Source organism: Cyprinus carpio, chromosome A25 (genome assembly GCF_018340385.1).
Source record: "Cyprinus carpio isolate SPL01 chromosome A25, ASM1834038v1, whole genome shotgun sequence".
Classification (NCBI taxonomy): Eukaryota; Metazoa; Chordata; class Actinopteri; order Cypriniformes; family Cyprinidae; genus Cyprinus; species Cyprinus carpio.
The window spans coordinates 294,941-307,489 of record NC_056596.1 but is presented as its reverse complement, the minus strand read 5'-3'; the positions used below and the strand labels follow the sequence as shown (position 1 = coordinate 307,489).

General features: G+C 33.8%; 1 protein-coding gene across 1 annotated transcript in view; it reads left to right on the top strand.

The window, feature by feature from the left end:
• The window catches only part of LOC109058051 (AP-3 complex subunit beta-2-like), a 32,881-nt gene that overhangs the window by 13,581 nt on the left and 6,751 nt on the right, over window positions 1-12,549 (top strand). The window contains 14 exon segments of the mRNA XM_042714956.1: window positions 1,051-1,211; window positions 2,598-2,664; window positions 2,741-2,923; window positions 3,001-3,177; window positions 4,553-4,650; window positions 5,009-5,063; window positions 5,561-5,632; window positions 5,779-5,841; window positions 6,577-6,709; window positions 7,044-7,153; window positions 7,229-7,405; window positions 8,408-8,594; window positions 8,702-8,820; window positions 12,183-12,297. Of these exon segments, the coding sequence (XP_042570890.1) occupies window positions 1,051-1,211; window positions 2,598-2,664; window positions 2,741-2,923; window positions 3,001-3,177; window positions 4,553-4,650; window positions 5,009-5,063; window positions 5,561-5,632; window positions 5,779-5,841; window positions 6,577-6,709; window positions 7,044-7,153; window positions 7,229-7,405; window positions 8,408-8,594; window positions 8,702-8,820; window positions 12,183-12,297 (1,717 nt within the window).

The window sequence follows — 12,549 nt, the reverse complement described above, 5'->3', positions numbered from 1 at the left end:
TTTTTATATATATTTAAAATATATTATATAAAATATATTACAATTATTTTAATATATAAAGGCCTTTATATTATGTTTATGCTTGTTGAATGTAATTATGTAAAAGATAATGTATAGTCAGTTTTCAGGCTAGTTTATTGCAAAATAAGCCCCAAGATCAAGTTTGTACAAGTGTATGTTATTATTTAGCAAGTTTGCTATGTGCTTTTGTAATTTTTATTATTATTATTATTTTTAATATTACTATTTAGGTTTTTTGTTTTAGTTTTTATTTATTTCAAATTCATTTTTCTGCTTCAGCTTTAACTTATTTCAGTTAGTTGCCAATGCAACATTTCTGATTTCTAGTCTAATATTTATACTAAATATTAAAAATATGTACAATACATAAATATTAAATAATATTTACAATATATTGTACATAGAATATTTAATATTACAAATTTACATTATAATTTATATTTTTTTAACTTTATTTCAAGCTATATATAGTAAGATTATTGCATCATAAAGTTCAGATTTTGATACCACAGATCTTGCATATACTGTTTGCTTTAGCTTTTTAGCGTTAGCTTCTAGCTTAATTCCTCACCTTACAATTCATTATTTCTTTTAGGTTCATATATTTAAAGCTTTTGTGGTTTTCTCATTTTTCTACTTAAAATAGAGAACTGTTACAAACCTGTTCCACACTGCAAGAGGTTTGGGCAAATACTAAACCATAAATCAAATACATATTGCCAGAATGTGGGAATAGTATACTATCAATGTGCCTTTGGCATACTGTTTCCAGTGTATTATGATTGGAGACGCACTTCAAATATAAACTTACAGCACATATTATATAGTATGGAGAGCATGCTAGTAGTGATGATGCAGCTAAATGCTCACTAAACACTCAAGATGTTGCAAAAGTGTGTCATATGGGACCAAAAATGCCCTCTAGTGTTCAGAAAGAGGAAATACCTGTCAAACCCTTTGATTCTGCTGTGTGAAGTCACATTATTGAAGCATCAGATTCTGAATAAATAGTTGTGACCCCTGATTCAGGACCCCAACCAGCTGATCCGCGCAAGTGCCCTGCGTGTGCTGTCCAGCATCAGAGTGACCATCATCGTGCCCATCATGATGTTAGCCATCAAAGAGGCAGCGTCTGACATGTCTCCATACGTCCGCAAGACCGCAGCTCATGCCATACCCAAACTACACAGGTACAATAAAACGTGGTCTGAACGCAGATTGGCATGGGAGTAATTAACTGTTCATTTAGCGCTGCATTTATCTGATTAAAAAATTCAGTGCAAACTGTAGTCATTTGAAATATTATTCCAATTTAAAGTAAATGTTTTCTATTTGCATATATTTTAAAGTGTAATTTATTTCTTTGATGCAAAGCTGAATTTACAACAGCCGTTACTCCAGTCTTCAGTGTCACATGATCCTTTTGAAAACATTATTATTATTATGATTTTATTTCAGGATTGTCTGATGAAAAGCAATTTAATGCATTTTTGCTGAGTAAAAGTATTAATTTCTTTAAAAAAAAATTCTTACAAACTTTTGTATGTAATGTAAAGTACAGAAATATTTATCATATAAATTATATAAAAATACATTTTGTGTAATATATTGTGTAATAAATAGATATTTTATATAAATATAAATTATTATAATTTTATATTAAAAACTTTATATATATTATTAGATTCATAGGTATTTATAAACATTTATTTGTAAATCTTAAATATATAGTTAAGAATGTAAAAAATTATGTATAGTCAATTGTTCAAGTCAGTCTCAAGAAGGTGATCAAGAACCTTGTGCATCCTTAAATATCCCACTAGCAAAACAATAAATAAATAAGTAGACATTAAATATTTATGTCTCTAATTTAAATATGAAAAAGCATGGAATTATGTGAGTGATATGAAACTAGGAAAAATGGTGACTTATGCAGCTAAGTGCTCATTATGTTTGTCATATATGTGACCCTGGAGCACAGAAGCAGTCTTAAGTCTCTGGGGTATATTTGTAGCAATAGCCAAAAATACATTGTATGGGTCAAAATTATAGATTTTTCTTTTATGCTAAAAATCATTAGGATATTAAGTAAAGATCATGTTATATGAAGATATTTTGTAAATTTTCTACCGTAAATATATCAAAACTTAATTTTTGATTAGTAATATGCATTGCTAAGAACTTCATTTGGACAACTTTAAAGATGATTTTCTCAGTATTTAGATTTTTTTGCACCCTCAGATTCCAGATTTTCAAATAGTTGTATCTCGGCCAAATATTGCCCGATACTAATAAACCATACATCAATGGAAAACTGATTTATTCAGCTTTCAGATGATGTATACATCTCAATTTTAAAAAATTGACACTTAAGACTGGTTTTGTGGTCCCGGGTCACGTATTTGACCACATAAATGCAATTGACCAATCTTAATCAAGTATTTCACACAGCTATGTATTAAGCTTTCTTAGCATTGTAGCATTTAGTTTTACTTCTTTAATATTCAATAAAAGTAAAACGAAGTCACAGGTTGCAGGGGCTTATGGTCATTTTTCTCTCTCTTTCTTTCTTTCAGTCTGGACCCAGAACAGAAAGATCAGTTGATTGAAGTCATCGAGAAGCTGCTGGCTGATAAAACCACAGTGAGTGACAGAATCATTTCCGGTCAGTCCTGAGATATGATCGTCATTCCTGACCTGTGTGTGTGTGTGTGTGTAGCTGGTAGCAGGCAGTGTGGTGATGGCATTTGAGGAAGTGTGTCCGGACCGCATCGATCTGATCCATAAGAACTACCGTAAGCTGTGTAACCTGTTGATTGACGTGGAGGAGTGGGGTCAGGTGGTGATCATCAACATGCTCACGCGCTACGCCAGAACACAGTTCCTCAACCCCAACATCAATGTGAGTATCACACACATGTGTGAGTGTGTATCTCAGGAGGACGTATACTCTTTTAACATGTGTGTGTATATACGCAGGAGTCTCTGTTGGAGGAGAACAGCGAGAAGGCCTTCTACGCCTCTGATGATGAGGAAGAGGAAGATAAGAAAGCTGAGCCGGCCACTCTAGCGAAGAGGAAGCCGTATGTGATGGACCCCGATCACAGACTCCTACTGAGGAACACCAAACCCCTGCTGCAGAGCCGCAACGCTGCTGTGAGACACACACACACACACACACACTCAAGTCTGCTTTTGCTTCACTTCAATTCAAGTTAGAAACAGAATTATTTATTTTGTATATATTAGCTAATTATCTAGAATATTTCAATAATTATATTTAAGAAAATTCTGATTTTAAGAATGAACTGAATTTGAATTCACTTGCTGCAGGAAATTAAATTGGAATGACATTATTCCAGTCATTTATTTTGACTAATTATTCCTCAATTTATTGCCTGATATGCAGAATGTTTCTGATTGAAAAGCTGATTAGACATACAAACAGTATTTCATTATTATTATTTAAATTATTTATAAGGGTTTTTTAATTAAATTCAAATTACAATTCTGCATTCTGTTTTCCTTCTCAATTTAAATGTAATTAAATTTCAAGAATTTAACTGGAATTCAAGCAGCATCTTCATTTCAGTTGTAAATGATGCACAACCCTGTTTGAAACGGCTGTTATTCTTTCATTTAAAATCTACAAATCTACATAATGTGAATGAACAACAACAACAACAAAATGAATGTGCATCAAAAACTGATACTTCAGATTTTAAAAATCATATTTAAATTTACATAAGATTGCTTTGGATTAAAGTGTATGCCAAATGCATAAATGTTAATAATCATGAAAATTTACTTTAGTTCAATGTCAGTCTTTCCAATTACTCAGTTGTTTTTTTATTATTCTTATTATGTTTAAATGTATGTATTGTATTTTATTTTTGAAAATAGTGTAATTTTAGTCTTTTTAGACTTTTTTTGTTTGCTTGTTTTATTTCCAGTTATTGTTAATGTTTGTTATTATTAAATTTCTGGGTTATTTGTTTTATTATTATATCTATTATCTACTATGTATTTATAATGTTTCAGTTTCAGTACATTAGTGTCAGGTTTTTCCAATTGTTCCGTTAGTTTTTTTTAAATTGTATTTTTTCTTTTCAGTTTATTTATTGTTGTTCTTCTTCTTATTATTATTATTAAATGCATGGTAGTTTATTTTATTTTTATTTTATTAAAATATATTTAATTTAATCTTAGTTTTTCCCCCCAGTTTTTGTTAATATTATTTTAATTTGTTTAGAATTATTAAAATGTATTTTAGTTTAGTGTCATTTATTAGTTTAATTTGTTTTAGAATTATTAAAATGTATTTTAGCTTAGTGTCTTTTTTTTTAATTATCAGGGTTTTTTTTTTTACTCTTGTTCAGACATTGCATCAGTATTTAAGTTGACAAAGTGCTGAAGCTGATTTGCCAGCATTATGATAATTGGATCTGTTCACACATGACCTCTAAATAGAGAAATGGTGTTCATTTAGCCGTAACTGTCTCCTAATGAACCCCTCTCTCTGTCTGTGCAGGTGGTGATGGCAGTAGCTCAGTTGTACTTCCATTTGGCTCCTAAAGCAGAGGTGGGCATCATTGCTAAGGCACTGGTCAGGTTAATGCGCAGCCACAGGTGAGTAATCAGTCACTTACTAATGAAACATTTACCCCACGTCACACGCAGCTCAGAGACAAGCACACTTAGTCCCTGAAACTCTGACACAGCGTGAAAGTCTCTCTGTTTAATGATGTCAGGCTGGGCGTCAGCTGATGCAGGAGAAATGGCACTGGATGATGACACTGCAATTCGCACACAGAATTTGGCATTAGCTGCAGATTGAGAGATGCTCAGACCTTAAACATCATCCATTATTCACATGCATCACTCCATTTAAGCCTCTTTTTTGAAAATATTACTTTTCATCTCAAATGCTTTTTAAGGGTTTTGAATTATGAACATCTTCATGTTGTCATGTTTTGTGTCTCTGTAGTGAAGTGCAGTACGTCGTGCTTCAGAACGTTGCCACGATGAGCATCAAAAGACGAGTGAGTGATTCACATAAAAGTGTAAAGCACATGCATCACTTTGACTTCCTCTTGAAAAGCACTGGAGATCACTGAGTCACAGAAGGGCAATTTTATCATTTATTTACATAATATGATGATTGTGTATTTTTCTGAATATCGTGACATGCTTTTGAGATTTTGTTTAACAAACTTTATGCATCAAGTGTGATTGGAAAGGTCAACAAACAACGTTTGATCTGAACGCTGGAGCTTGATGTTTTACTCCATATAGTTCAATGCATTGAGGAGCGTTGCTGCAAATTGTATAAAAGTGCTTTAATAAAGTTTAAATATTTTATGATTCAATATTTAACCTAAAAGGTTTTGCTTTCATACATTTAATGGTTTGTCCTTGAGAGATTTCAGATTTTTAGAAGCCTTTCTGTAAAGGCATAAAAAATGTTTTTGTGCAGAAGGTTTTCAGGCTGTTTAAATGAATGCTCTGATGTTTGAATATGCATGTTTTTGTCTTTCAGGGAATGTTTGAGCCGTATCTGAAGAGTTTTTATATCCGCTCCACGGACCCGACGCAGATCAAAGTCCTCAAGGTGAACAGACACGCTCTGAAACACCAGAAACTCTATGCTGAGATATTATGTCATTATATGATTTCAGTCAAAAAAGTTGAGATAGTTCAGATAGTTTGAGAGTTTTAAAACTGGACTGATGATTTTATCTTCTCTTATTAACACAGCTGGAGGTTTTGACTAATTTGGCTAATGAGACGAACATCTCCACCATCCTGAGAGAATTTCAGGTACCATTTTTACATATGCTGCTTTTATGGTGTAATATAATATAATATAATATAATACAATTTATGATTTATTATAATATACCATTCAAAAGTTTGGGGTCAGTAAGTTTTGTAATGCTTTTGAAGCAAGTCTCTTATGCTTACCAAGGCATTTATTTGCTTTATTTATTTGACCAAAAATTCAGTTAAAACGGTAATATTGTTACAATATATTAGTGCTGGGCAACGATTAATCTCAGTTAATCGCATCCAATATAAACATTTTTTGTTTACATAATATATGTGTGTGTGTACTGTGTATCTTTTTTATGTATATATAAAATACACACACATACATGTATATATTTTGGAAAATATTTACAGGTATATATTTATATCACATAATTTATATTATATATAAATATTTTTAAAATATATACATAATATATTTTTCTTTTTTTTTAATATTTGCACTTTAAAAAAATGTATTTGTCACACCACATGACTAATTAAGTGAATTGTAAAGGTGGATAAAAATGATGAAAAAATGAAATGGTGACCCATCACAACACCTAAAATACACTTACATACACATACATATACAGTACATTTGAACCAAAAATTTTGATGTTGAATAAAATAAATTTATGTCCATGCCATTTTGTCAACTTCCCATGTTAAGATTATAGATCTTAAACAGTAGTATATTCTGGAATATTATAATTAGGGATAATATATTTCTCTATTTGTTTTCAAACATATATTAAGAGCATGGATAAGGATTTTGTGGCGGCCAGCATTCAGGCCATAGGTCGCTGTGCTACAAACATCGGTGAAGTCAGAGACACCTGTCTGAACGGCCTCGTACAGCTGCTGTCCAATAGAGACGGTGAGAGTGTGTGTTGAAGTGCAAGGGAATGCAACAGAACTGTTTATAATGCCCACACTGTCATTAATTATCCATAAAGTGAGAACCACTTAAGCAGACATCAAAAGTTGTTTGCTTGATGTCAGATGAGGTTCTTATGATGCAAAAGAAGAAAAATATGTGCCTTTGACTTTGTAACATGCAATTGTTCCTGTAAATACTCTTTAAATACATTTGAAATTGGTCCATCGCATGCTGAATAAAACAGCAAGACACAATGCAATGGCCAAAGACGTCTGTCAAATAATCTCAAATAATATTTGGTGTTTGTTTGTTTGTTTGTGTGTGTTTTCAGAGTTGGTCGTGGCGGAATCAGTGGTGGTGATCAAAAAGCTTCTGCAGATGCAGCCTGAACAGCACAGCGACATCATCAAACACATGGCCAAACTCATCGACAACATCCAGGTAGAGTTGTGATCTAAACTACCCATTTTCACAATTAAACAGACTCCGTAGTCCTGATATTGTGTGTGACATCAGGTGCCCATGGCCCGAGCGAGCATCCTGTGGCTGATCGGAGAATACTGCGAACACGTCCCCAAAATCGCCCCCGACGTCCTGAGAAAGATGGCCAAGAGCTTCACCAATGAGGAAGACATTGTCAAGCTGCAGATTATCAATCTGGCTGCCAAACTGTACCTTACTAACTCAAAACAGGTGAGGGGACAAGCATGTGGTTATGGCCAGTTTTACAAAGAAGCAGTTGTTACTTTAATAGTATTTAAAAAAATTTTTTTTCATGTTTTGTATTTTTATATTTTCAGTTTTTATTTTAATTTTAGTTTTTTTGTTGTTATGTGCTTTTGTTATTTTTATTAATTAAAAAAAAATATTAATAGTTAGATTGGTTTTTATTTCATTTTTAGTTATTTAATTTCCATTTAGTAATTTTAGTGCTTTAACTTAATCTTATTTCAGTTAATGCCTGAGGCAATTTTCGCTGAGTTTTTCTAATATTTATATTTTACTTTAGCTTTATTTCAATTAATGAAAATATTTGAATAGTTTTAGTTATAGATAACCCTGCACAGAAGTGACTACATGCATCACATTAGCTTGTTTAACACTAGGATAAATGATGCAGAGCACATTAGCAGTAAGCAAGCGCCCTTGGTTTTTACATTAAAAATGCACGAAAGCCAGTTTAAGATGTTTAAGGTAATCTGATGTTGTGCAGTATTTTCCAAAACGATGGTTTAATATAGCTGAAGCTTTCTGAAAACCTCTGAAATGAGGTTAAAACAGCTGAAAGACAGGACAATATAGGAGTGAAAACATGGGGACACAACTGAAATGTATTAATAAATGTATTTTTGAGTTATTTTCCATGCACATTTATGCATTTAATTTCTTTTTATTTTAATAATTATTTTATGTTTTAATTATTTTAGTACATCAAGTTAAACTAAATAAAAATGAGAAATGTTGCTTTGGCAAGTAAATAAAATTTATAATTTTATTTCACTTAACTTTTTCTTTTCATGTAACAATTTTTTGGAGAAACCCAGCATGAGTCGTTATTTAATCAAGCAATACAATCTTTGTCTGCATGTCATATCATTTAGATGCACTCAACTACGTTGCCTCTCAGGCATGAAACTCTTGAGACTCCTGAGAGTTAAATTCCTTTGTGTTTTTCTTCTCTTTTCTGTCTTTCAGAGTAAACTGTTGACGCAGTATGTACTGAACCTGGCAAAATATGATCAAAACTATGACATCAGAGATCGTGCCCGCTTTATCCGCCAGCTCATTGTGCCCACCGATAAGAGCGGCGCTCTTAGCAAATATGCCAAGAAGCTTTTCCTTGCACTCAAGCCTGCCCCCGTCCTGGAGTCTCCATTTAAAGGTTTTCATTTTAGTTTCAGCTATAGGTTACTGGGACCTTTAGAAAAATCTGAAGACACAATTGAGACATTAGAGATCTTATTTGTGATTTTCTTCAATTCTTTGCAGACAGAGATCACTTCCAGCTGGGATCACTGTCTCATCTGCTGAATGCTAAAGCCGCCGGATACCAGGAGCTGCCCAACTGGCCTGAATCGGCACCCGACCCATCTGTGCGCAACGTGGAGGTGAAGGATTCTGTGTGTGCAGAGCGAACAGTTCTGACAGGGCCAGAGGGCGCAGGGGTGCTTCTCCTACAGACCACCAGAGGGAGCTCCAACATGCAAGACCTCCCAAAGAAACGCCCCAAAACACTGACAAAAAAAAACCCATTACTTTTATATCGCTCACTCTCCTCGCTCATTAGCATAACTCCACCCTCATAACACATAAATCAAACGCTCTGCATTTCAGCAGGGTGGTAGCTACTCACCCTGTAGCCCTATTGGTTATTGTGTCAAAATTAATTCCCTTGGTAATAGAGTGCTACATTTGGGTTCTGGAAATAAAATCTCCATTCATTTTCGTAATAGCGGAACTGATTTTTAATAATAACTTTAAAGACAGACCTGTTGTGAGCTACAAGGTTGTTAATCGAGGGTATATGCTTTTGTCGAAGTGATCAGCTCGCATTATTTCAACTTTTAAATAATCACGTTTAACCATGAAATTCCTGATGGAAATCTACATTACCCATAATTTTGCAGAGAATCTCCACCAATCAGAGAACCGTGACAAGCAAATTATGCCATAAGAACTCTTTAGCACCGCCCACTCTCATGAAACTTGTAGAGTACATGTAAAATATATTGCTTTGTTTTTATATATATATCTATATATATATATATATATATATATATATATATATAAACCTTTTGCTGCAAATCAACAAATGAAAACTGAACATTCCTTTAAAATTCTTTGTCCAAATACTAGATCTGAATGTTTTTCTTTGGTTCTAGAATTTTTTAAATCACTGAGAGTTCTAGAACTAACTAGACAGACACACCGACACACATTCACACATGCCACTCCTTCCTGATTAATATTCCATGCGCAAATCTGCATATTCATCCACACACTGATCGGTTAGGGTCTTGAGTCCTGCTTCAGGTTTTTGTCTGCATAATCATGTTTGTTATTTCATAAAGCACTCATTATTCACAGCAGATTTCTGGGAGTTATCAGTTTTATTCCCTCCGATGTTCATCCACATCCCTTTTCTGACAGTCTGTCTGTCTCTTTATGTTCCCGCCCACCATATTAAGCAGCAAGAGGAGGTCATAGACACCAGTGGGGGCCGAATGGGTCTCTTGGGAGACTGGAGAGAGGTGCCCACAAGAGTGCTGTGGCTTTTCTCTCTGTCCTTTATGTAGTCGGGCCTCTGGCTCAACCTTACTAAAGTGTGTGTTTTCGTGTCTCAGTCTGAAATCTGCTGACTTAATTTCCTGCCAAGCAAACCACAACATTGCAAAACCTTCATATTAATGTTGCACTTCCATTACTGTGACACCAAATGCTCAGCAAAGCATTAAAACATCATCCTAATACAGATTTGTTATTGCCACATTGAGAGACCTTCTGAAAGCTCTAAACTAAGGGGTGAATTCACTAAACAGACACTCTTGCGTACAATATTTCAATGTAAACTAAACACATGCAAATTTAATCAGCCACAATCTCTGATGGTTTGTCCAAGACAGCAGGTAGTAAACCAAATTAAAGGTATGTTTTTAATCAAAGAAAAAGAGTAATATAAGTGACTTTTTGCATTTTAAAGAGCTATTTTAGTCACCTGAATAACAGCTGTAGTACGGTCCCAGTAAAGTATGTCAAATTGTGTTAATCTGCCGCATTTCATACCCAGCTTACCAAAATATGGTCTAAGAATGTTTTATTTACATATCAATTTATTTATGAAAATGTTTTTTCTGATGTTCTCTGAACATTCAAAATGTCCAGTTTTTTTTAATGTTTTAACTTTTTTTCATGGTTACATTTTTTTTTTGTACATGTAGTAACATTTAAAAAACATTAAACGAACATCCAACAGAAACATTTAAGAATAGAAAAAAAGTTTCATGAATGATGTATAAATAACATTTTTGTGCTAACGTTTTGAGAACATTACTAAAGATAACTTTAAACAGATATTCTATTAAAGTTACTGGAAGAACGTTTGTTAAAAACCTTGCCAGAACGTTAGCCAAAGTTCTGAGAATGTTCTCTGTTAGCTGGGTAACCACTCAGTACTTAATAACAACACAAAAAGATTGTGAGTTGTGCAGTACAGATTGATTTCAGCATTACATTTGTGGGCGTGTTTATTCAGTTACCCAATTTGCATAATTGCATTGAAAATTCTGAGTGCTAAATTGAGCAAATTGATTTAATTGAACACTAAAGGATGTACGGATGTAAACAATGCTATTCATTCTGAGTGAATTCCCCCTTAATGGCCCGTTCACACCAAGAACGATAACTATAACCATAACTATATTAGATCCCACACCAACGGGCGATAACCTTATGTTTATTATACAGTAAGCGTGCACTACAGTTTTGTTGTTTGACACTTTAAATGCTCACTCTCTTTAAAATCGGATGCATTCTGATTTTTTGTTCAGCAGCTCGAAAAAAAATTGCTCAATAATATCAATCTTCTGTGTTGTTATCGTTATACCTGTGGTGTGGAAGTTGCTTTTCTCGTATAGTTATAATTGATTCTGTTTATAAAGTTATCGTCCTTGGTATGAATGTAACACTTTCAGTTGCTTTGACTGAAGCTGTTAGTGAAATATGGACATAAAACGTATCCAAATACGTGCTAATCTGTTGACAAGTGCCACCTGAATCCTTGTGTGTACTTTTTAAATCTTTTTCTTTCTTTTCTGTTCTGTTCTTTTCTTTCCTCTTCTTCTGGCCATCTCACAGCATCGTTCTTGCGTTTCTTTTTATTCTTTCCTGTTTGCCAGGTTATTTACGCTGCTTGAAAGAGTCACCACTTTAACCAGCGTGAGTCTGTCAGTCACCCTTAGCGTCAGACCCAAAGAGCTTTTGCCACCAGCCTAGCATAGCGTCTGTACTGTGCTAGATCAGCCTTTCCCTTTCCTCAGCCTTTATTCTACGATTAAAGACCAGAAACCTCAAAAAACACCCTGCAAATGGCCTACAGCACTCCCTGGTGCTAATTGCTAATCGCTAATTTAGTTCTAAACAACATAAAGTTGAATTAATCTTGGATAATTCAGTGCTGGAGGTCTTTGGGGTCTTTTTTTTAGGATGTGATTTCTTTAATTATATGTTTAAATGTAGACAATGAGAATGAAAGTGGCCATGAATGCACAACCTTCCCTGCTGTAGACATCAAACACTGAGCAAAGAGAGACACAAGTCTCTAGAACCGTAATTATGTTAATGAATGAGTGTAAACAAAGATGTCTGCTGCTTATAAAGAGGCATTCATGGCCGTTATATGAACCTCTTTCTCTGATTAGGTCCTTCAGATGTACTTGAGCTTGTTTTGATGGTGTTTTGCGATCCTTTGCAGATTCCAGATTGGAGCAAATGCTCAAGCCGGAAGGATCGTAAGGAGAAGAAAGTAGAGAAACCGTTCTATTCGGACTCCGAAGGAGAATCTGTTCCTACTGAATCAGCAGATAGCGGTAAACTGTGGCGAATGATCTTGTCAATGGGAAATTTATATAAACAACTAAATAATAATGTTTAAAAAGAACAAAAACTAATAAGAATAAGCACATAGCAAACACAAAAAAATTAAGATAAAACATAAAGATAAAATATTACTAAAAACTATAATAATATATAAATAATACTATAATGCTAACCAAAATATATGGTAATATGGTCTCTATGGCAACACCTGTGGTAACAGTCACTTAGCTGTAACAGAAAGC